General features: G+C 44.9%; 1 protein-coding gene across 1 annotated transcript in view; it reads left to right on the top strand.

Moving 5' to 3' along the window:
- LOC122794901 (pleiotropic regulator 1-like) overlaps positions 1-25,923 on the top strand; it is a 319,076-nt gene that overhangs the window by 279,068 nt on the left and 14,085 nt on the right. Inside the window, exon 7 of the mRNA XM_044063497.1 lies at positions 7,579-7,687. Within this exon, the coding sequence (XP_043919432.1) occupies positions 7,579-7,687 (109 nt within the window). The remainder of the gene's footprint in view (positions 1-7,578; positions 7,688-25,923) is intronic.

Here is a 25,923-nt window from a genome sequence, read left to right as displayed (position 1 = left end):
TAAGGCTACAAAAGAACACAAGCCTTCGGGCTTCAAAAAATGTGATAAGTGTGGATATAAAATGTCTATTACTGATGGGCAACTCTGTGTGTGTATATTGCTTGGGGGCTATCCACCTCCAAGAATCATGTGTGCTCTGTCATGCCTTTAGCCCACACGTTCTTCAAGAGAGGAAGAACAAACTGATTCTGAAGGGATTACTGAAACCTTCCTTCGAAGAAGACTTGGAGAGGGCTTCCAGTTCTAAGTCCTCTCCCTCTACAGCAGACAAGACCTCTAAATCAAAAAAATGCTCTCCGGCTCCGTCAGTTTTATCGGAGCCACCAGAGAAAGTTGCCAAGTCTACTTTAGCTTCCTCGGCTCCATTGGCTTCGGGGCCGAAGGAAGTGGATGAATTGACCAAGTCAACATCGGCTCCCAGTCTCTCAGAGCCAGTGACTGAGATGCTTGTTCAGAGCCGGTCTCCAGTTTCCAGACCTGTTCCTCCTTCTCGTAAGTCTCCTTCTGTAAGGAGGTCCAGATCTCCGACCTTATCCTCTGTGTCCTCCAGGACTCTCTCGGACGATGATGTGGATAGAGTAGTACAGAGACTGCTCCAATCACCAGTGTTGGCCAAATTGTTTTCGGCTCCAGCCCAATCGGCCCCGGAGCCTGTCACCCATCCATCCTCATATGTTCCTCCTCAGAGCCTTTCTCGGCATTTGGAGCCAGACTTGTCAGTTCCGTCTGATGCCTTTATGTCGGCTCCAGTAGCTCATCCTGGCATCTCTGTTCCAATCTCCGCTCCAACCCCGTCTGCTCCATCCGCAGGGTCCAGGGTTCATAGTTCCTCGGTCGGAACCAAGGGAGAGCTCTTGGATAGATCTCCTTCGGCTCTGAGCCTCCCGCTCGGTGCTTCGGCACGGGTGAGCTTGGGCCCTGCCTCGGCTTTGGGCCTTATCTCTTCGGCTCTGAGGGCTTCCATGGTTGGTTGTTCTTCGGAGCCGGGGGGGGGGGGATCAGCTTTCGAGGTCATGCGGAGGTCCTCATCTGCATCTGATGGCACTGACACTTTATCCCCTACAGCACCGGTATCAGTTTCTTATCACCCTCTGTCCTTGGACAGCAGAGACCCAAGGCCTCAGGATACCTCCATGAGTGGTCCCCAACTTTCTGAGGTCTCCGCTGAGTGTTTGCTTGAGGAGCCCCCCAGAAAAAGTGTGTGCAAGAGGAAGCACATCGACTCCCAGGATGAATCTATCACTTCGGACACCGACCTCGAGGAGTCAGAGGGGTCCCCCAAGTCATCCTCTGAAGCTATCTCTTTCTCAGATATCCTAAAGATCTTGAAGCAGAGAGGCAACTGGCCCTCCAAATCTCCCTCTGAGGAGGAGTCTGTGTTCCTGAAGGCCTTTGGGTCTCAACCCTCCACCTCTTGGGTTTCTCCCCCATTCGATGAACTCCTGGATATTGTTTGTCGAAGGGTGTGGGAAACCCTTGACACTGTGGAACCAGTCCCCAGGAGACCCAACAAGTTTCTGTCCACCCCTGCTGACAACTAATTTCTCATAAAGGGCGTTCCAGTAGATGCCATGGTGGCAGCAGCGGCCACCACGAAGGAACTAGCTGGGACTTCATCTACCATCCATCCCCCTAACAAGGAGTCAAGGACCATGGACCGGTATGTGAAGCGTATGTTTTCCTCAGCGGCCTTTACTCTGCGGTCGCTGAACTATTTGTCACATTTTACAGGGCTCCAGAGAGATCTCCTAAAAGAGCTTGGAGAGTCTCTGCAGAGTAAGGTTTCTGACGCAGTGACTCAGAAGGTCAATGGCCAGATGTCTACCCTAAATTCCATTACTAACTTCTCCATGAGGCTGATCTCGCATGCAGCCGATGGAGCGAGTAGGGCAGCGAGTTCAGGAGTCTCTCTTAGGAGGCACTCCTGAATGCGCCTGTGTAATTTTGCGGAGACCTTCAAGTCTACGTTCACCAATGCCCCATTTAACGATTCATCGTTGTTCAGAACCACGGTGAAGGATACTCTCACTAGGTGCAAGCAGGAAGGAAAAATCCTGTCTGCCATGGGAGTCCATTTTTCCATGCCTTCTAGACCTTATCCCAAGGGCCAGAAGGGTGGGAAAATGTGGTACAGAAAGCCACAGAGGTTTTTTTCAAGATGCACAAAGTGATTCCCCCCCAGAGACAGGGGAGGGGGTGGTAACTCAGGTAGACGCCACCCTAGAGGCAGAGAAGGCCCGCGTAACCAGGGGGACCACAATTCCTTTTGCAGTTCCTCCTACCAGCGCTCCTGATGGGAGGCCCAACTGTGCTTCCCCAGAGTCAGTCGGGGGTCGCATTTCGCTATACCTAGAAGCCTGGTAAGGCATCACCCAAGACGAGTGGGTATAAAAGATAATTTCCGGAGGATATCATATTCCCTTCTCTTCTCATCCCCCGCCAACCAAGAAAATCCCAGATGCTCCACCCAGTCAAAGGGATTCTGCAGCTTCAGAATTTCAAAAGCTGCCAGCAAAAGGAGCCATCTAGCATGTCCCCTCAGACCAGCTCGGATTAGGGACTTGCTCAAGATTCTTTTTGGTGCTGAAAAGAACAGGGGGCCTGAGACCCATCTTGGATCTCAGCCTCTTGAACCTCCATGTAAAAAAGTCCAAGTTCCCGAATGGTCACTTTACAGTCTATTCTCCCATTGTTGGGGAAAGAAGTATGGATGAGCTCCATCGACCTCAAGGATGCTTACTACCATATAAAGATGGACAGGGCATCCAGAAGTCATTTGCACTTCCGTCTGGGAGCCAGTCGTTTGCAGTTTCGAGCCCTGCCCTTTGGTCTCACCACAGCCCCCCCTGGGTGTTCAAATGTATGGCAGTGGTGACGGCTCACTTGAAGACGTCAGGGATTCCGAGAGTTTCCGTACCTAGATGAATGACTCCTGTCTGCCACCACCAGGCATCTCCTACTACAGACCAGGGTCGCCATCATTGCGCTGTGTCAACAATTGGGTATCACACTAAACTGGGAAAAGTCTGCCTTGTTGCCCTCGCAGCGTGTCATCTTTATAGGTGCCGATTTAAACACCGTGCTCATAAGGGCTTTCTTACCACAAGAAAGAATTCAGGTTTTGCAACAACAGGTCTACGCGTTGCTTCCACTGAAAAATGTAAAGGCAAAAATGGTTCTCAAATTGTTAGGGACAATGGCTGCCACAATTATGCTAGTCCCTCTTGCAACACTACACATGAGGCTCCTTCAGTGGCTGCTCTTTGCTCAGTGGTCCCTACAACACCTTCCGCTTTCCCATCTTATTATAATTACAGACAAGTGCAAGCAGGATCTACGCTGGTGGCTTCAGACCAGCAATTTCAATGTGGGAAAGCACTTTGTTCCACCTCCTCCAGTTGCCACGGTGACCATGGATGCCTCCCAGATTGGTTGGGGGGGCATTATCTTGGCAGGACAGTCCAAGGCACGTGGCAAGAGCACGAGATACATTTGCATATCGATGTCTTGGAGATGAGAGCAGTGCTATTAGCGTTGCAAGCACTCCAGTGCTTTCTTCCTCTCGGGATGATTGCAATCCACTCGGACAACATGTCGGTGGTATGGTATCTGAACAAACAGGGGGGAACTAAGTTGTATCCCCTTTGCAGAGAGGCTATTAGAGTGTGGCAGTGGGCAGTGTCTTCCCAATGCTTTCCTGTGGCAACGCACATTCCAGGGAAGTCCAACGTGATTGCCTACAGGTTGAGCAGAGCTATTCTGATGCCTCACGAGTGGTCCCTGAACAAGCAGTTTGCGGAGCAGATTTTCCGCAGATGGGGTCAGCCTTGCTGCGATCTATTTGCCAGTCCCCTCAATACCAAGTGCAGCAGCTACTTCACCCTTATCCCCCTCAGGGGAAGACACCCAGGGAAGCTCTAGTTCATGATTGGCCCTCCGGTCTACTTTATGCCTTCCCACCTGTTCCTCTGATAGCAAAGGTTATTCAGAAAGCACAATTCTTGGGAAGCAGAATGATTCTGATTGCTCCACACTGGCCTCGTCAAATTTGGTTTCCCTTTCTCCGTCCCTATCTCATGGACGACCCCTGGATTCTGGACCCACAGCCAGACCTATTGACTCGTATGTCAGGGCAGTTCCATCCCTCTCTTCAGACCCTCCGGTTGACAGCTTGGCTACTCCAGTTCCATCACTAGTCAGGCTTCATCATTTTTCTCTGGACTCAGTTCATATTCTGTCTTCTTCCCATAAGCCTTCGACTAGGAAGATTTATTCCAGAAAATGGAAAAGATTTTCCATCTGGGCTCATGAAAGGCAGATTGACCCTTACACTGCACCAATTTCATCAGTTCTGGAATTTCTCTCCATGCTTTTCAGTAAGGGGTCAGCTGCCGCAACCATTAAAGTTCAATTAGTGGCTATCTCCACCTTTCATGTTGCTAATGAACCCAGTCTAATAGCGCATAGACATTGTAAGGCATTTTTAAAGGGCAGTATGATGCTTCGGCCCCCAGTCTTTGATCCCGTAATGCCATGGGACCTCAATTTTGTGCTACAGTGTCTCACTTCGTCTCCCTTTGAGCCTGCAACTACTTGTGACTTGAAATATTTGTCATGGAAGACTATCTTTTTGGTAGCCATCACTTCAGCTAGGCGAATCTCTGAGCTCCAAGCTTTGTCAGTTAGACCTCTTTACTTGGTATTTCACAAGGATAGGGTTTCCCTCAGACCAAATCCTTCCTTTATGCCAAAAGTTGCTTTGGTTATTAACCTCAACCAGTCTATTGAGCTGCCTGTGTTTTTCCCAGAATTTTCTAATAAGGTAGAATTCAAATTCCACCAGCTAAGATGTTCATAGACAATTGCATTTCTATTTACATAGAACGAAGGATCTTAGGAAATCAGATCCGCTATTTGTCTCGTTTTCAGACAATAAACTTGGGTCTCCTGTCCCTAAAGTAATCTTATCCAGATGGATCTCTAGTTGTATTTCCTTCATTTATGCCTCAAGCGGTAAGGAATTACCTTTTAAGGTGAAGGCTTATTCTACACAATCAATGTCTACCTCTACAGCATTTCAGGCCAGGATGTCTATGGATAATATTTGTGCTGCGGCTGCATGGGCATCTCCTCACACCTTTATCAGTCACTACTGCTATCAAAGCAGATCTTCCTTTGGTTCCACAGCGCTCAGGAGTATTTTCCACTGAGCCGCCCAAGGTTCAGGTGCTGGGGATGCTGTCCCACTGGTAGGAATGTAGGCGAGATTGGACTACATAACATCAAGAAGTTATGTACTCACCATAACGTTCGATGTATGTAGTCCATCTCGCCTCACATTCTTACTTACCCTCCCGCCTACCACCTCCTGGAGGGCCTAGAGGTTAGTTTTGGTTTCAGTACTCCTTTTGTTGTTGGGCTGATTCTTCCTCTCTATGTGTTGTGTGTGTGGGGTGTGATTGCCTGAGCTTGCAGCAAACAAGATCTGGGGAAAGGGAGCAGTGCAGCATGGGATACCTCTTAGCCACAAGCTAATTGAAGACTTTGAGCTAGAGTATGGCAGAGTCAGATCCGAGGTTCAGCTCCGAACCCACAGGTAAGAATGTGAGGCAAGATGGACTACATACATCGAACGTTATGGTGAGAACATAACTTCTTGTTTCTCCTTAAATTTTCATGCCTGCAGGACATTGATATTCCTGGGCGCTTAGCTACACTCCACCATGCAGAGGCCCTTTTTACCTCAAGAAAAGATAGATTTCCTGACAACTTTTTTTCTGGAGATGTCCAACAAGACATATTTTTCAGTTATAGAGTACTTTTGGATCCTGGGCTACATGACATCCACAAGTCTTATGGTTTCAGGTGAGAGCTACAGTGGCATCTCTGGCATCTTTATGTCATTGCACTCGGCCTCTGAGCCACATTGTTCTGCTCTTCCCATCACATGTTCCCATCAGACAGGCACTATCATAATGGATCAATCAAATCCCGATAAATCAAGAGATGTAAGCAGCTGCCCATAGTCAGATCCTGACCATGAATGCCTTAGTTTGGGGAGCTGACTCTGAAGAGTACAATGTTTGGAACATCAGTGTTAGAGGAAGCAGTGATCCTGGCTAAAACCTCCATGAAACCTGTATAGCAGCCAGCAGTTATGCACTTCATCACAGACAGTACAACAGTCATATGATATATGAACAAGCAAAGGGCACTCATATGTGTATCTTAGGCTGGCTGTCAATTACAGAATGTGAGGCAGCCCTGCAGTAAAGGATACATCTTGGGGCATTTTACATTCCTCCTAGGAAAACATCCTGGTGGGCAAGTCAGAGGTGAACCTCCATCAATGTATGTTAGACAGGAACATGTTTCTACAGTTACTACACAAACAAAATGTTTGATAGTAGACCTTTTTGCTTCTCCAGACAACAAGCAGGTGAGGAAATTCTGCTCCAGAGCACCTCCTAGGGAATTTTGGGCAACTTGATGCAATCTTTATGATCTAGACAGCTCTGTTTTTGTATGTTTTTTTTTCTCCAGTTACTTCTCGTTACTTTGATCGGAGGGTGATCCTGAGAGTAAAGTTGGGGGTCCAAAAATTATATTGATAGTTGTTGGGGTTATTTTTGGCTGAGAATTAGTGAGAAAAAGTCCCTGTACTCTATTGTGCCAGCATGTGGATATCTTGACTCAGTACAAGGGGTCCTTGTGACACCCTCCCCTATCAGCCCTCCATCTGGCAACTTGACTGATTTGACATAACCTTTTTGGTAACTTTTCTCTGAAGCCGTACTTAACATCACGAGGGAAGCTATGAAGATTGTTTTGACAAAATTCACCCAGCTAAGTGAAATAGATCTTTCTCATGGTGCCAAAAAATGAGTCATAGTTACTTTGCCTGTAATCTTGCAGTCCCTAGCAGAGTTGTTCAGCTCTGGACTTTGGTATTTACTTTGTTGAATATACTTCAACCTGCTGTTTTAGTCTGCACTCTAATACTCTCATGAATCTCATTGTCATTCAGATTATCAGACTCTGCCTGAAGGGGGTGCTACATCTAAGACTACCTAGGATGTATATAGTTCCCCAGTGGGACTTCAGCTTTATCCTAGAAAAGCTGATTGAAGCCCCATTTGATCCAGTAGCTACCTCCCCTTTCAAATTCCATACCTGTTGGAAGGCAGACTTTTAGTTGCACTGGAAGTCTATGATGTAAAGCATAACAGTATCTGTGATCTTACTTGAACATCTGCAGTGATGGTAGGGTAAGTTCTAATTCTTGCATTTTCTGTGTACTTAACTATGCTCCACTCGGTCATGAGCATTTGTTGATTATGGTGGAGTATAGTAGTGTCGTCTTTGCTCCTGCATTTTTTAATAACTTATATAACCTGTTTAGAGCTTTGTATGATGTATGAGCAATACCCAAACCACTTATGTACCTGTTTTGTATTAGGAGTGAGTGGGTGAGTGTGTGAGTGAATGAAAGAGACAGATTGTCAAATAATTCACAGTTGAGTTTTAGATGCATATTTTTTGTGTGTCACTTCTTTTTGTTCTTTGGTAATATTTCAGGTTCTTGAAGGCACAAAGAATTCTGCTCTAGTTTTGAAGAAGGCTCCTTCGATGCCCAAGCCACAGTGGCATCCACCTTGGAAACTGTACAGAGTGAGTTTTCCAAACCGTAAGACTGATTTTAGATACTGCATTTGGTGTGATATTATTTTTTTCTTTCAGATTGTTCTTTTGTGGTCTACCATTTCTTTTCCTAGGTGAATTTATTACTACTTTCAATACTTCTAGTTATGGAGGATATAAAGACCCCAAGTTCTTCAGCACTAAAAGCAATTTTTACCTTGGACCATGTGGATGCATGTGTCTGTACATGGTTAAGAATGTGAGGTAGTCCATCTGAGCAGATTGCTTCTTTTAAGCAGTGGCCCATGGAAGTAAACTCTGCCTAAAATGCATATAATACTAGTAAACGGATGGTATGCGTGCAAGTGTACAAAGTGTACATAATCTATTAAATGAAGTGACTACAGGAAAATGTATTATAGAACTAATTGTTTTGCTCAGTCAAAAATAAAGTGTACACACTGGGCAAATTTGTATATTAGTATTCATAAAAGTATTTCTATGCATTTTTAATATTTTGAGTGTTAGGAATGGTTGTATAAAGTTGTGAAGTTGATATGTATAGGTGTTTAGGGCTCTAGAAAGCTGAGACAGTTAAAGCAGCAAGAATGACAGAAGAAAAGTAGAACTGGTAAGATGGGAAATACTTAAAAATGAAATGAGATCATAAAGGATGCAAGGCTATCAGTAGGAAAAGTAACATTGTAAGGAAGGATGTGGGAGTGTGTATTCGAAGAGAAGAGTAATTATTATATTAGAGAGGAGATGCAAGTATAGAAGTAGGAAGGATGAGTTAATATTGTTTACAGTAAACACTGTTTAGGTTAAATGGCAGAAGAATCGTGGTTGGAGTATGAAATGCTTGTTTCCAGTGTTATGAAAGAGAAAACCTTTTCTTTCCATTTCCTCTGAGTAGGGAAGCACTACATATAATGTTTGTTGCTGATTTATGTAGTTGTTATTTTTCAAGTGTTGTGTAGCATATAAATATATCCATTGGGTTGGTTCTTAGTTTTTCAGGTCTGTATATAATCATTTGATGACTGGTTCTTACGTGATTTCATTAGGTACTGAATTCTACTTTTTGCTGTTATAACAGAGTCAAGCAAATGTCTTTGGTGGTGGTTTGACTTTTGATAAGTATTGGCTGATAGGACATAATGTTTTTGAATTTAGTATCTTATGGCAGGGCATTGTCTGGTTTATAGAGAATGTTGTAGATCATGAGAGTTGAGGGGGCGTTAGTACATGGTGAAATCCTATGCATTTCATTCACTTTATTGCATTACATTGGTGTCATCTGTTTTGAACATTAGCAATACATTGAGCTACTTTGCTGTAGAACTGTAGTTTATTTATAAACTGTTCCTTTTAAGGGGTACAGGTAACACCTGTGCAACTTGGTATGTTCTGAGCAGGTAGATCAACTTCAAAGCCAGTAGTAGAGAAAAGATAAGAGTTGCATGATCTCATGGGGTCCTGCTGATTCTCCTGTTTGATAGTTATAGAGGACCGCCATTTCTGTAAAGGATTGCAGTTAAGACACCAGTGTAATTTGGCATGCTCCGAGCAGGTTTATCAAATTCAAAGCCAGTAGCAAAAACATCACTTTGAGTTGACAAAATGCCATATTGCGTGGGATCTTGCTGATGGTATCTATTTGATTAACTTATGGCAGCCTGCCATGTCTGTAAAGGGCTGCAGTATAAGCTTTTTAAGTTAGTTGTGGCAGGTTGCCATTTGTATAAGGGCTGTAGGTAGTATATGTGTAATTTAGTATGTGTAGGACAGGTAAATCAAATTTGATAGCAGTAGTAAAGAATTCTTTGAGTTGGAAAATGTATTGTGTGGGGTCCAGTAACAGTTTATTAAGTTAGTTATGGAGGGTTGCCATTTCTGTGAGGGACCGCAGGTAACACCATGTAGTTTAGTAGGTACTAGGCTGATTAATCAAATTCAGAACCAGTACCATAGGGTCTCCTGTGTAAGGAAATGCTGTATTGCATGAGGTCCCATCCATGCTGATTACTTGAATAAGTTATTTGTAATGGGCTGCTCTTTCTGTAAGAGGCTGCAGGAACACCAAAGTACTTGGCAGGTTCAGTAAATTCAAAGTCAGTGTTAATGCATTGCTTAAGTAATGAAGTGCCATGTTTTGCAAGGTCCTGCCAATAATGGCTTGTGACTTTAAAGTAGGTATCCTTTGCATATAAAGATGGAGAGATAGGAGATGATGTTCTTCGTGTTTCACTGTTGCAGTCATCACACTTAGGTTATCTGCCTGCAGGTAGCCCTCATTCGGCCCAAATACCACAGACTTAGTATTTCTGCGTCGGTTGCTGTCGCTCCAGGACTGACGTCAGGTTGTCAGGAGTATAAAAACAGGCAGCCAATGCCATTACATCAGTCCTTCTTGCGGAGGAGACCGAAGCAGAAGCAGTTCACACGAGTGCCGGTCGGCCACTACCTGAGTTTTCGTTTCCGAATTGAATTATCCTGAAGTCTTCTAAAGCTAAGTACCCTGTTGGGGATCCTTTTTTCTTGCTCTAACCGATCTCAGAAAAAGTTAACAATTGTCTTGCCTGTGGAAAGCAAATACCACACCGAGATTTCCATTCTTACTGCGTCACCTGTTTAGGCCCAGACCACGACATACCTTGCTTTCAGTTTTGTGCCCTGTTCAGTGCCCGAACTATTCGTCGTTGGGCCCTTATTGTCATTAAATACTTTTGTTCTCGATCTCCGTATTCCGAAATGGCTTCGGTAAGCCATCTGACTACCGATCTTCCGAAAAAACGTAGGGATAAAGACAGAGACAGACCGCACAGGTCCAAAGCTGCTGACGCTTCCGTTAAGCTAGTCGCCAGTTCACCAGTACTCAGTGAGGCACTTTCGCATTCCCTGATGCCCGCTTCAGTGGATTCGCAGGCCTCTACCGAGACCCGTTCGGAGTCCAGTATGCCATGAGACTCTTCTTCGAATACGGAACCTGCGGATGTCTCTACCTTGGATGGGTCCGGAGCCGTTGAGTAGGCAACGGCTTGTGAGGAAGTTCTTTACACTACCGATGTTCGACACAAACCGAACACAGTTCTGTCTAAAACTACCGAGTTTCTAAGGCCAAGAGTACACGCTACACCTAAAAAAACAATGACTAAAGCTCATGCACCTGCTACCTTGCCACAACATCAAATGGTTAAAATGGCAGAAGACCTTATTATGCTGATAAGGGGAAGTCAGCCTTCCCCTGCTAAGAGAAAAAGAGACTTGTCCCCAGCAGCTTCAACATACCAAGAGTCCGACGACTCTGAGATATCTGATTATGAAGACATGCCCTTCTCTACTTATGAGGATTCAGATGCAGATAAATCCATTCCCTCTGCCTCTCCTCCAGAGGATTTTTCTTTGGTAAAACCTTACATACTTTAAGAGAGCATTTCCACTGGGAATGCCAAGACTATACTCAGTCCAAAAAGAAACTCGGAGAATTTCTAGATTTGCCACAACATAGGCCTTTAGCAATACCCCCAGTCCTGGAGGTTGTGGATGATGTCTTTATGGAACCCAGTTTAACTCCTGATACTTTACCCCCTTCTCCTAGGAAACCAGACCGGTACTACATAGTACCTGACTCTCTCAAATTCATTTTCAAAAATCCTGCTGCTGACCCAGAGATCATCTCTCCGGTATCAAAGCAACTACAGCTAAGAATCCCACCCCTTCGGACAGGGATTCCAGAGCTTTGGACAGATGGGGTAAGAAAGTATATACCTCTGCAACTCTCGCCATTAGGGCTTTGAATTGTCAATTTCACATGCTGAAGTACCAACAACATATTATGGAACTTACCTACCTTAACTTATTAAGCAAAAAATAGCTACCTTTACAGACTGTGCAGAAAATAAAGAATTGCAAGAGCTTATGCATTCTGCAAGCCAAGGCAGCAAGCATACATTGCAGTGTGGCTTTGATGCCCTAGAACCATCTTGCAGGGCAGAAGTCACTGGTTCTGTACTGAGAAGGCTTGCTTGGCTTAAGGAGCAGACCTTGCCAGACCATGTCAAATCAAAGTTATTAGACACTCCTTTGAACAAGGACAATTTGTTTGGCACCAAAGCAGAAGAGGTTCTTAAAAAGATGGAAGAAAAAGCTAAATCTATGCAGACAAAGAATTCTTGCAGGTACAGCCTCCTAGATTCCGTAGGCTTTGCCCCTTGAAACATTGGTCCTTTCCAGCCCCCTCAAGGCCATATCAAACTAGACCCAGGGGAAACGGACCCCCCAGACTACAGTCTCAGGGTATGCAGAGATCTAAACAATGGAGTGCCTCCACCTCTAAAGCAGGGAGTGCTAAGCCACCCCCTTACGGAAATAATTCCCAATGACTTCTCAGCTCCACTCCCCACCTCTGCCCAACTGCTTGTGCCCGTAGGAGGAAAATTTGCCCTTCATGCAAAAAACTGGATTTCCATCCCCAAAGACCGATGGGTCCTCAACATTGTATCCCAGAGGTACAAATTTTACTTCCATTCACTGCCAACCCCAAAAAGGTTCCCAGACCTTCCTCCAAACCAGTGAGCAGAGGCACAAAACAAAGTTCAATCTGTGCTCTCTATAAGGGCAATTCAACCTGTTCCTGCTGAACAGGTAGGTCAAGGATTCTATTCCAGACTTTTCCTGGTACCCAAAAAAGAGGGCTCTTGGCGCCCAATCCTAAATCTTTCAATTCTCAACACCTTCCTGATGGTACCAAAATTCAAAATGCTCACCCTGCAGCAGCTTCTACCTATGCTAGCCAAAGATGCCTGGTTAGTCACCCTAGACTTGAAAGAAGCTTATCTACACATCCCTATAAGGGAATCATGCAGGAAATATATATGCTTCAGGGCAGGAGCTATGCATTATTAGTTCTCTGCACTTCCCTTTGGCTTATCCACTGCTCCCAGAATATTCACAAAATGCCTGGCTCCAGCCATTGCTTACTGCAGACGGAGAAATATCCAAATTTGCCAGTACTTGGACGGCTGCCTGATTCAATCAGACAGTCAAGAAATGCTGTTGCAGCACCTGACATTTGTAAAAAAAAAAAAAAACCTTCTAACCTCCCTGGGGTACACCAGCAATGAAAATAAATCAAAACTAGTCCCCAGTCAAAAGATTGTATTCCTGGGAGCAAGCTTGGACACAGCATCCCAGATGGCATTAATCACTCCAGAAAAACAAGCATGTCTGACAGACTATTTTACTCAAGTGGCCACCAGAACTGAGCTATCCGCAAGGAAAATCCTGCAGGCCCTAGCGTTCATGGCTTCATGCATCCTACTAATTCCATATGCCAGACTGCATATGAGGAAACTTCAGTGGTACTTAAAAAGTCTTTGGTGCCAACATTCTCAGGACCTGGAAACCGTCATTCCTATCATACCCTGTCTAAGGACAGAGTTTCTTTGGTGGGCAGCAGCATGCAACCACAACAAGGGACTGCCCTTTACATAAACCCCACGCCACCCAGACCCTAACCACAGATGCATCAGACCATGCCTGTGGGGGCACACATGGCCAGCAAGTGCATTCAGGGCCACTGGAGCCCAAGTCAAATTTATCTGCACGTCAACCAAAAAGAGATGCTAGCTGTGCAGCACGCGAGCTTTCAGATCCCAACTCTCACCAGGGCACCTGCTAATAAAAACAGACAACACCACAGTTATGTGGTACAAGCAGGGGAGAACCCACTCTGCAGGCTAGCCATGGCCCTGTGGAACACGGCCTTGGACATGCAGGTCCACCTGCAAGCTCAATTCCTGCCAGGCAAACAAAACTCACTGGCAGACGACTTAAGCAGAAATCTAGACACACACATGAGTGGCAATTAGAGCCTAGCACCTTCAACCTTCTGATTCAGAAATGAGGGACACCAGAGATGGATCTCTTTGCCTCCCCCTGCAGTCACCAGCTCAGCAAATTCTACACCAGGACTCCTCACAGCAGGGCCTGGAAAGCGGATGACCTATCTTTCCAGTGGGTAAATCTCTCAATCTATGCCTTTCCCCACTACACCCCCCCCCCCCTTTGAGCCTGCAGCATCAGCAGAGTTAGAATTCCTCTCTTGGAAAACAGCCTTGCTTCTGGCCATCACTTCAGCTAGAAGAGTGTCTGAGCTACAAGCACTAATGGCTGTGGAACCCTTCATTATTTTCCATGCTGACAGGGACTAACCCTTCTTTTTTAATTTCTCCAAGTCTTTTGGGTTTCTAATACCATGACGGGAATGGACCTCATTCCTAAGTCAAAGTACGATTAAATTCATGAAATTAGTATTGTTTCACTCTTTGATGTTAGACAAAAGTGCTCTTCGCAGCACCCGCAATGTGTCCAGTAATGACTCCTGCAATTCCTACGGCGTTACAGGAATTGGTAACATATCTAAATACAATTGTAAATTATTTTTTATAAGACCAGTTGCTCCTACTACTCCTGAATTGTCTGGGTATCTTTCTTCCACATGGCTCTCATTTTTTTTAAATGGCCTTGCCCTCTTCCCCTGGTGCAAAGCTGACTAGTAACTGGTCAGATTTCCTGAAGGGCTTAGTCCTATCAAGGTAGAATTTGAGCTGTCTGTGCATGTCCAAGGAGTGCAGGATCCTTTCCCCTTTATTTTTGAGGATTAGGAAAGAAAGTTGGCAAATGGATAGATTGGTTGAGAGCCACACTGGACACCACTTTAGGCATAAAGGCCTTGGACGTGCACAGACAGCTCAGATTCTACCTTGACAGGACTAAGCCTTTCAGGAAATCTGACCAGTTCCTAGTCAGCTTTGCACCAGGGGCAGAGGGCAAGGCCATTTCAAAACAAACAATTTCCAAATGGATAGCACACTGCATCCATTTCTGCTACAAGCACCATGGGAAACCAACCCCTCAGGGGGTCAGAACACATTCCGCTAGGGCAACTTCTTCCTCTACAGCATTCCTCTGGGAAGTCCCCTACCAGGGACATCCTGGAAGCTGCTACCTGGAGTTATATACACACCTTCACTAAGCATTACCACCTGCCTGTCTTTTCCAAATCCAGTGCGGGTTTTGCAACAGCGGTCCTGCAAGGCATACTAGCCACCCCCAACTCTTCTTGACTGCCTCCACCCTTCTTCAGCTTTGGGAATCTACCCAAGTGTGATGACTGCAGTAGTGAAACACGAAGAACACAGTACAGTTGTGTACACGTACCATAAATGTAGATGATCAAGTGTATTCACTGTTGCAGTCCTGATTTCTGTCCCTCCAGCCCCCTTCTCTCTCTCTCTCTCTCTCTCTCTCTCTCCTCCTCTCTGTCTAGCACTCACCCCTTTCAGGAGTATTGGTATTGGTATTTACTTTTTACTGGTGGTGTTTTCAGCACCATAACTTGGCTCCCTATTTGGGGGGCTCCTAACATTTGGGGCAAGAAAACCTGATGTAATGGTGTCTGCTCCCTGTTTTTATACCCCTGACGTCTGGACATCAGTCCTGGAGCAACAGCAACCGAAGCCGAAATACTAAGCCTCTGTTATTTGGGCCGACTCAGGGCTACCTGCAGGCAGATAGCCCAGTTGTGATGACTGCAACAGTGAATACACTTGAACATCTACATTTATGGTAAGTGTACACAACTGTACTTTCTTTATAAGGCCATAAATGTCAGAAAATCAAGTCAGACATAGCTTTGTTATACAGTTAGTGCTTGTGTGACATATATTCCCCTCTGTGAGTCTATCCAAGGTTTCTGAGGCACTTGTTACAGCTACAAAGCATTAGGAACCATGTGACAGGCATGCCAATATTCTTGTACCGCTGACCCTGATAAAGTTGGATATTACTGCCTGTGTCATATGCATTTGGATAAGGTATTACTTTGTTGGTACTTTGTCAGCAATTTACAATTGCAGTAAGACTCCATTGTAACTGCAGTTTTGTTTTAATAATAGTACATCCGTCTGTTTTTGTTTTTATTTTTGCTGACTTCATTCCAGCAGGTTGGAGTATTGGATAACATTCCCAAAGTAAGTCATAATCAGTAAGAAAAGCTGCAGCAGGTTGAAGTATTGGATAAAATTCCCAAAGTAAGTCATAATCAATAAGAAACGCGAGGAGTTTAAATATCAAAATGCACACGCTTGAAGCACTTCTCAGTATGGAAAACATCAGCATCTGTGCAGTAACTAAAACCCGATTCAAGGCTCCAGAGAGCACCCCAACACTACCGGGCTACAACTCATACCACACGTTTTTGGCCACAGAACACGGACCGAAACACAAAAGGAGGGGGTGTATCCATATTCATCAAGGATAACTACACCTCCAGGTTAGTGGTGCAGCATGATATCTCTGAGATCATCCATGTGCAGCTAACATCGGGCAAATCTGCAGTGCAAATTGTGGCCTGCTAGAGATCACCCTCCATGACCCAGGACCCCACCACTCCACCTTTCTGGAGACACTGGAAAACATGAAGGTCCTACCAAACACCCTGATATTGGGCGATTTCAATTACCCTACCATTCACTGGGAAAACTACTCGAGTACAAATTCCCAGGCCCAGCGCTTCCTGGAATTCATCAACTCAAATGCCCTGGATCAGCTGGTAAACTCCCCTACCAGAGGTGAAAACATATTGGACCTGGTCATCACCAACATGGGTGACAGGTGTTCCACAACGGAGGTCAACCCGTCACTGGTTAGATCAGACCATAAACTAATCACTCTGGATGTCCACATCCCACCACCACCCCCAACTAAGGAAACCACAGTAAAAAAACTTTTCTAAAGCAAACTTCACCTTACTTAAGACAGAGGTGGTAAGTTTCACAGCCCCTATGCTAAAGGGTAATGCTGCCCAACATGCAGAAACCTTTACAAGTGCACTATGAGCACCTACAAGGATGCATGGATCGTGTCATCCCTAGCAAAACCAAGACTCATTCCTCCTAAGAGAAGGAAACCAGTTTGGTGGCCCCCTGCAGTAAACAGGCTATACAATAGGAGGAGGAAACTAGTTCAGAAAAAAAGCTAATCACAAGAAGGAAAGACACCCCCGATCAGTATCAGTAAGAAACTGAGGTCCCTCATGAAATCATCCAAGGCTAACTTCGAAAGAAAAATAGCCAAGGGTTCAAAAGATAACCACAAAGCCGCCTTTAGCTATGTTAAGAATCTATGTGGCAACTCACAGATATGCACTGAACTAGTGCAAAATAGCACAACATATACTGAACCTACTTATATTGCCAACATCCTGGCAGATAGATTCAGTGCAAACTTCACCCCCTCTCACCTCCAAAGGGGCCCACAACAATACCGGAAAAGTGTAGTGTCCCAAAAATCACAGACGCGCAGGTGAAAACAGCCCTTTCAAAAGCCAAAAACACAGCGTCAATGAGACCAGATGGTGTCCCAGGCTGCGTCTTGCACGAACTACAGAACGAACTAAGCCCCCACCTAAACACGCTGTTCAATCTCAGCCTCTCCACAGGCTACGTGCCCATAGAATGGTGCACAGCAACGGTTATTCCTCTCCACATAGGAGGGGCCACAACTAACCCTGATAACTATCGCCCCATAAGCCTGACTAGCCTGGTCTGCAAGGCTATGGAGCGCATCATCATGGAACTCATTAACAAAGACATTGGGAACATCCAAACACTTGACCCGACCCAGCTCGGCTTTGTTAAGGGCAGATTATGCCTACTAAACCTGGTTGACTTCTTCAAGACAGTCACCAAGGCCATAGACGAGGGAAAGGTGGTTCACACAGCCTACCTTGACCTCACCAAGGCTTTCAACACCATTCCCCACTCTGGTATTACAGAAACACTCACCAGCCTGAACATAAACCCCTACGTCACGAGATGGGTTGCCAGCTGGCTTACAGACAGAACTCACATGGTAAGTATAGCGGGCTCCAGGTCTGACTCTAAACCAGTCACAAGTGGTGTCCTGCAAGGCTCGGTCCTGGGACCCCTACTGTTCAGCATATACTTCTCAGACATACAGGCAAACACAGGAGGACTGTGACTAACCAAGTTCGCCGATGACTGTAAACTGGGAGCCATATTTGACTCTCGGCTGACATGGACATCCTCCAAAAGGGCCTTACTGAGACAGACACCTGGTGTCAAAGTCATGACCTCAAGCTAAATGCCAAAAAATGCATAGTCATCCCATTTGGGAAAAACAAAACGCCCATGAATTACCACATAGGTGGCAGCCCCTTAATACAGAAGAGGTAATAAGAGATCTGGGGACCCAGGTAGATAGTAATCTCTCCTTTGACAATCATATTGCCAAAATAGTTAGGAAATCCTTCTGTGTGGCCCATCTAATTACTAAAGGGTTCGCATCTAGAAATAAAGAAGTTATAGTGCCCCTCTACTCATCACTCATTAGACCCATCATAGAGTACAATGCCCCATTTGGAATGTACCTCACAAGACACTTCCAACAGCTGGAAAGACCACAAAAGTACCTCACCAAGAAAAACATATGTCGTACGCAGCCCGACTGAAAAAACTCCGGCTGTACTCAGTGGCATATTGCTTACTCAGAGGTGATCTCTGCCTGACTTACAAAGCCATGTCCAACTCAGAATTGATGGACATGCTCCACCTAAAGAAATCCAAGTCACTGCGAGCCACGTGCTCTAGTGAGCTAAACCTCGCCACAACAATAAATAGAGCATGCTGGAGGGATAGATTCCTGTCAGAGACTCCCCATGCTTTGGAACAAAATTCCAAATTACATCTGGCAGAGCCCCTCACTAACACTCTTCAAGAGAAACCTTGACGAGTGGATGGGTAACAGAAGGCTCTGCTTGACAGAGGATTAGTTAATTAATCAATGGGGCGGTGAAAGCCGACACACACTAGCTAGGCTTATAAATGCCCTCGAACAGATAGCCTAGTACCTACCTATGAATCTATGCATCATCAGTGACATTTGAGGGACATGGATATCTGCATTACATAGAATGTTTTGTAAAATAGAAAGTTTATGTATCTTTTTAAGAAAAGAATATAGTTTTGTTTTTATTTTCCTCACTGTAACTTGAAAGGAGCATTAACTTGACATTGTCATCCATTTGTTCATCCTGTTTAGATTGTCGCATTCTTGTCTAAGCATGTGTTTTTTTTTTTTTTTTTTTAAATATTTTCTGTAGAAGGTAGACTTCAAATTATAGCATCTAAAATGTTTTCTGTTTAGTGAATTAGCTTTTATAATAAATTGGTTTGGTTAATTTTTATATGCTTCATTTGTTCACAGTCCAGACCAGGAACTGTAAAATGGTATATTAGGTTTAGATTTCACCCTTCTGGCACCTCAGCCAAGAGCTGCAATGCTGAACCAAACACAGCGAACCAGCAGCACTAACTGCTGTGGCAGTGTGCTGCCTAGGAGACAGTCACGGAATATTAAAATGGGAAGGCAAGTGGAAAAAAAAAATTAAAAAACTCTGAGAAGTCCATGGGCATTGTCTAATTTTCTGTAGTCTTATAAGAGCAGTATAGGGAATAAAGCTAAGAGTGTGAGTTCCCTCTGGGTTGGTTCATGAGGAGGCTTCTGGGGCCTAGGTGGAGCTCTTGGTTGCCCTCTTGTTTTTCATGATCTTCAAGGTGGCTCACCCCGAGTTACTGAGGGCTAAAGCACCCAGTACCAAACATGTGTGCTCAACAGCTTGCCTCAGCCAAGGTGAAACGACCCACTCACTTCCCAGGCTTCTTTCCAGCAACTTTTCCAGGTTGCTCAGGGCTTCATGTGCTCTTTAAATCCAAACAGTCAATATTGGAAATAGCCAAGGTATCAGGAGACACCTAAGAAGAGAAGGATGAAACCTGTATTGGAGAATTCAGACATGCCATACTTTGTGGGAAGTAAACAAGTTTATGTAGGCTATTTCCCTTTCCCCCAGAGAATTTCTTCTTCAGGTACACCCTTCATTAAATTAATGAGTTCTCGTGTGTGTCAGATGTAAGGAATATCAAAAGATCCATCTCCGATGCAGAGCATTCATGCACCTGTCTGAGTCTAGGATGATTGCTGTAGGTAAGTACTAGACAATCAGTCTGCAGATCATTTCAAGTCTATTCAGAATATTTCAAAATTTTCCTCTTGCCTCAAGATTTACAAGGCAAGCTAGACCGGGAGAAAATTTGAGGTTGCCCATCCTGTTATATGGGTGTGCCTTGAAGGTGACAAGGGCACTTCTCTACTTAACATGTAATGGAAGTTTGTTCCAGAGGAGAGGAATATGTTGGGATATAAATCTATAACTCCACTGTATCTTATGCTGATGAAAGTTTAGTTCCTTTAACCAAGTATTTGATGTAACATTAGATGTTCATCGTTTTATACTGCTGCAGTCATAACACTTGGGTTATCCTGCCATCAGGCGGTCCCGCAGTCGGCCGAATCCCAAAGTCTTGGTCCGGCGTCGGTTGTCGTCGCTTCTTCCCTGACGTCAGTGTGACAGGGGTATAAAATAGGCAGCCGACGCCATTTTCTTCAGTCTTTCTTGCCGCGTGGTGTCCGAAGCAGAAGCAGTTCGCAAGTGCCGGTCGGCTAGCTCCTAAGATTTTCGAATCGAATTTCAGCCCGAAGTCTTCTCTAAAGGTAAGTACCACATTGGGGAAACTTTTCTTGCCTAAGAACGATGTCAGACAAAGTTAATAATTGCATATCTTGTGGGAAGCAAATACCTCATAAGGATTTTCATTCTTATTGTATTCCTTGCCTAGGCCCAGACCACGATGTCTCTGGTTGTCGTTTTTTGCTAGGTTCAACAAACGTACAATCAAGCATCGGGCAGCAGAAAATTTAACTATAGCATGTCGTCGGAGCAACCGACATCAGCAATGACTAAAAAAATGCAAGGATAAGGACAGGCAACCAAGGCCAAGACCAGATACCAAGGCCTCAGCAAGGCCTGCCGCCGGTTCTCCGGTTTTCAGCGAGGCGCCTATGCAGCCCCTGACTACCGCTGATTTAGAAATTCTGACGGCCTCCCAGACCAAATCAGATGGGCCTCAGGAGCCAGTTCCATCTCACCCCTCGGACGTCAACCCTGACGGTGATCCGGAGATTTTGGAAAGGCCTTCGGTTTCTGAAGGTGTCTTCAAGCCGACAGCTATTTCTATTAAGTCTTATGCTAAACTTAAAGCCCCCTTAAAAGTTAGGAAACTGGGTCCACAGACCCCCCACAGGCCCCTATGCCTAAAAAACAGATGCTCAAGATGGCTGAGGATTTAATTACCCTTATCAGGGGTTCCCAACCCCCTCCTGACAAAAGGCCTAGACTGGAGGAAGATTATCCTTCCTCTGACCAAGCATCCATTTCCTCAGCTAACTCTGAGGACCAGGATTATTCCTTCCCTCCTTATGAAGACTCAGATGCTGAAGAGTCCATTCCCTCTGTCTCCCCCCCCCTGAAGACTACTCTTTTGGGGAAACTTTACACACCATGAGGGAACACTTCCACTGGGAAGCCCAAGATTACTCTGACTCTAAGAAAAGACTCCGTGAGTTTCTTCTTCTTCCACAGCATAGACCCCTTGCAATTCCTCCAGTTTTAGACATTTTGGGTGATGTCTACACCGAATCTAGTCTAAACCCAGACTCCTTACCTCCTGCACCAGCTAAACCAGACAGATACTACCGAGTTGCTGATTCTCATATGTTTCTATATAAAAGCCCTGTTGCAGACCCCAAAACCATTTCCCAGGGTCCCAGAGGGGTTAAGGCCTCTACTGCTAAGAATCCACTACCTTCTGAAAGAGATTCCAGAGCATTAGAAAGATGGGTGAAGAAAGTGTATACGTCTGCCACTTTGGCCATGAGGGCCTTAAACTGCCAATTCCACATGCTAAAATACCAGCAGTACTTGATTACACAGTTAAAGCAGAAAATGATCCCTCAGACAGCTCAGACAGATCAACCTAATTTCAAAGAGATGCAGGATTTGCTGCATGCAGCAGAACAGGTGGGAAAGCATACCTTACAGTGTGGTTTTGATTCATTGGAAGCCTCATGTAGAGCAGCTGTCACAGGATCTGTAATTCGTAGACATGCTTGGCTAAAAGAGCAAGCCTTACCAGAACATGTCAAAGCAAAGTTATTGGATGCTCCATTGCAGAAAGATGTGTTATTTGGTATCAAAGCAGAGGAAGTCGTAAAGAAAATGGGAGAAAAGGCAAAATCTATGCAGACAGTCAAAGATTTTTTACAGGTACAACCTCCTCGTTTCAGCAGAAACTGGCCATCAAAAAAACTGGTCCTTTCCTGCATCAGACAGACCCCAAAGGGGCAGGTACAGACGCCCAAGGGGCAGAGGCCAGCCACAAGGTTCTTTCAGGCCTAGACAATGGCATACAACAACTCAAAGAGGTGGAGACGAAAGATCTCAACCCTTCAGGAAACAAACACAATGACTTCTCTCTTCGCCTGCCAAGCAAAATTACCCTGGTAGCACCTTTGGAAGGAAGACTGGCTCTATTTCCACAAAATTGGCGCATCATAACAAAGGACAAATGGGTTCTGGATGTCATTACTCGAGGCTACAGATTTCATTTTCACACTTTACCACAGATGAGAGGCATGCTAAATCTGCCTCCAAACCAATGGGCAGAGGCACAAACGCAAATTTCAGCTCTCATGGATATGAAAGCAATTCAAAAGGTACCTACAATGGAGCAAGGTCAAGGTTTTTACTAAAGACTATTTCTAGTACCAAGAAAGGACAAAGCCTGGAGACCCATTTTAGACCTCTCAATTCTAAACTCATACCTGGAGGTACCCAAATTCAAAATGCTCACACTATAGCAGCTTCTTCCCATGCTGGGCAAGGAGTCTTGGCTGGTAACGTTGGACCTCAAAGAGGCATACCTGCATGTCCCTATCAGACAAGATTGCAGAAGATACCTCAGATTTTTGGCAGTTACAACGCATTATCAATTCTCTGCATTGCCCTTTGGCTTATCTACTATTTACAAAATGCCTGGCATCAGTAATTGCATACTGCAGACAACGAGGAATACACATTTATCCATATCTGGACGACTGCCTGATCCAAGCGGACCGCAAGGACATTCTGTTACAGCATCTGGCATTTGTAACAAAGCTGCTAAGTTGCCTTGGGTACACAGTAAACAAAAAGAAGTCAAAGCTAATACCCTCACAAGAGATAATATTCCTGGGTGTCAGCTTAAATACAACGGCCCAGATGGCTTACCTCACGCCAGACAAACAAAAACAACTGACTCAATACTTCAAAAAGATGGCAACTTTTACCCAGCTCACTGCAAGGAAAATCCTACAGGCATTGGGGTTCATGGCATCCTGCATTCAACTAGTTCCATATGCAAAGCTGCATATGAGGAAATTACAATGATACCTGAAAAGTGTATGGACTTAACACAGGCACAGCCTCGAAACAAGTATACCTCTCATTCCTTGCCTTCAAAAAGAGTTCCTATGGTGGGCTCAAGCATGTCAAATAAACAAGGGTCTTCCTTTTGTCTTACCTCCAGCAAACCAAACTATGACAACAGATTCTTCAGACTACGCCTGGGGAGCACACATGGCAGGACAGTGCATACATGGCAAATGGTCTGCAAAACAAATGCATCTACACATCAACCAAAAGGAGATGCTAGCTGTGCAAAATGCACTTGACAGCCTTCAAGGACCTCTTGCATCCAGGACAACTACTAATAAGGACAGACAACACCACAGTTATGTGGTACATACACAAACAGGGAGGAACACACTCTTACCCTTTATGCAGACAGGCAATGACCTTGTGGAACACAGGGAGGAACACACTCTTACCCTTTATGCAGACAGGCAATGACCTTGTGGAACACAGCATTGACTTACCAAGTACAACTGCAAGCACAATTCCTGCCAGGAAAGGAAAACATATTGGCAGATGAATTAAGCAGAAATATGGCAGATCCGCACGAGTGGAGACTACACCCACAAGTATTTTCAATGATAACTCAAAGGTGGGGACGCCCAGACATAGATCTTTTTGCCTCCTCCAACAATTGCCAACTACAGAAATTTTGCACAAGGACATATCATTCCCTAGCCTGGAAAGTGGACGCCCTATCATTCAGTTGGACAGCATTGACAGTCTATGCCTTCCCACCACTACCTCTATTGACCAAGGTATTACTGAAAGTCAGATCAGAGAGACCACAAATGATCCTCATTGCTCCATACTGGCCACGTCAGCACTGGTACCCATTACTAAGGAACTTGACTCACAGCCCTCCATGGATCTTACCTCAATTCCCACTTCTGTTGACTCAGCAAAACTCTCAGATCCTTCTTAGTCAGCTCAGGACTTTAAATTTAGCTGCTTGGAGAATACCTTGAATTATCAATCAACACTTCTCTCAAAGGACGTCCTGAATGTCATTTTGGAGGCCAGGAGGCCCAGCACCAGAAAAACTTACTCAGACAAATGGAAAAGATTTTGTGCATGGCACCAGGCTAAAGGCCAAAATCCTGGGATACCAAACATTCCTCAAATACTGCGATGCTTAACTGAGATGCTACACAAAGGCCTTTCTTTCTCATCCATTAAGATCCATGCTTCAGCCATTTCAGCTCAATATAATACGGATCCTCCCATATTCTCACATCCTTTACTAAGGCAGTTTCTCAGAGGGGCTAAGAATATAAGACCCCCCAGAAAACCCCCAACGCCAGCTTGGGACCTCAACTTCATTTTAGAAAAATTAACACTGCCTCCTTTCGAACCAGCCTTCTCAGCAGAACTACAATACTTGTCATGGAAAACAGCTCTGCTGCTGGCTATCGCCTCAGCACGCAGGGTCTCAGAACTACAGGCAATCATGGCAGTGGAACCTTTCATCATTTTCCATCAGGACAGAGTCTCTTTACGAACTAACCCTACCTTTATGCCAAAGGTAGTATCTAGTATGGCTTTGAATCAGACCATTCATTTACCCACCTTTTATCCAAACCCCCAGAATAAAGGAGAAAAACTCCTTCACTCTTTGGACATTCACAGACAGCTACATTACTATTTGGATAAGACAAAGACCTTCAGAAAAACTGACCAACTCTTTGTATCCTATGCTGCAGGTTCACAAGGAAAGGCTATTTCAAAACAGACCATCTCCAAATGGATAGCACATTGTATCCGCTTTTGCTACTCGCACCATGGGAAAGCAGTGCCTGTTAATATTAGGTCCCATTCTACCAGGGCTACAGCAACCTCAGCAGCCTTTCTCAGGGGGGGTTCCAACCAAGGATATTCTGGAGACAGCTACTTGGAGTTCAGTGCACACCTTTACCAAGCACTACCACCTTCCATTATACTCAAAAACCAGAGCTGGTTTTGCCACTGCAGTTCTGCAGGGCATCCTAGCTTCGCCTAACCCAGTTTAGTACCAGCCACCCATCCATAGCTTTGGGATTCAACCCAAGTGTGATGACTGCAGCAGTATAACACGATGAACATAGTACAGTTTTGTACCTATCATAAATGTTGATGTTCGAGTGTATATACTGCTGCAGTCCAGGTTACCCTCCCACCATCCCCTCTACATACCAGGGTGTTACTTATAACTCCATGTACATCAGTCATTTGGATGCATGTCTATATGGTGTATTTGCTAACAGCTAGTACTATTGTTTATCTACTAAGGTATTTTTGCATACTTATTTGGATTGCCTTCCTAGTTGGGGGCACCTGGCATCTGGGGCAAGAAAAACTGAAGAAAATGGCGTCGGCTGCCTCTTTTATACCCCTGTCGCACTGACGTCAGGGAAGAAGCGACGACAACTGACGCCGGACCAAGACTTTGGGATTCGGCCAACTGTGGGACCGCCTGATGGCAGGATAACCCAAGTGTGATGACTGCAGCAGTATATACACTCGAATATCTACATTTATGGTAGGTACAAAACTGTACTTTCTGTGAAGGAATAGAATATCGAATAGAGTTGAATCTTTCATGAGAAGAAAGGCTAGACATAGATCTCCATGGAAGAGTCTGTGATAGACTGAGTATAGAGAAAGGGCTGACAGTCATGCATGTCCTGGAAGATATTTTGATGCATCACCTGAGTCAGATTCCTTCCATCTTGTTCCCAGAAAGCCTGACTGCTTTTATATGATCAAAAATTCGAGTGTTCCTACACAAAAAAACGTTTGGCTGATTCAACAGTGGTGTCACTAGATTATAGCAAGAGATCTTTTACAGTCCTGTCCACGAACCCCAT

The sequence above is a fragment of the Protopterus annectens genome, chromosome 2.part1 (genome assembly GCF_019279795.1).
Source record: "Protopterus annectens isolate FY-2018-M chromosome 2.part1, PAN1.0, whole genome shotgun sequence".
NCBI classification, from domain to species: Eukaryota; Metazoa; Chordata; order Ceratodontiformes; family Protopteridae; genus Protopterus; species Protopterus annectens.
The sequence above is the reverse complement of the archived record's forward strand: the minus strand, read 5'-3'. Positions and strand labels throughout refer to the sequence as shown.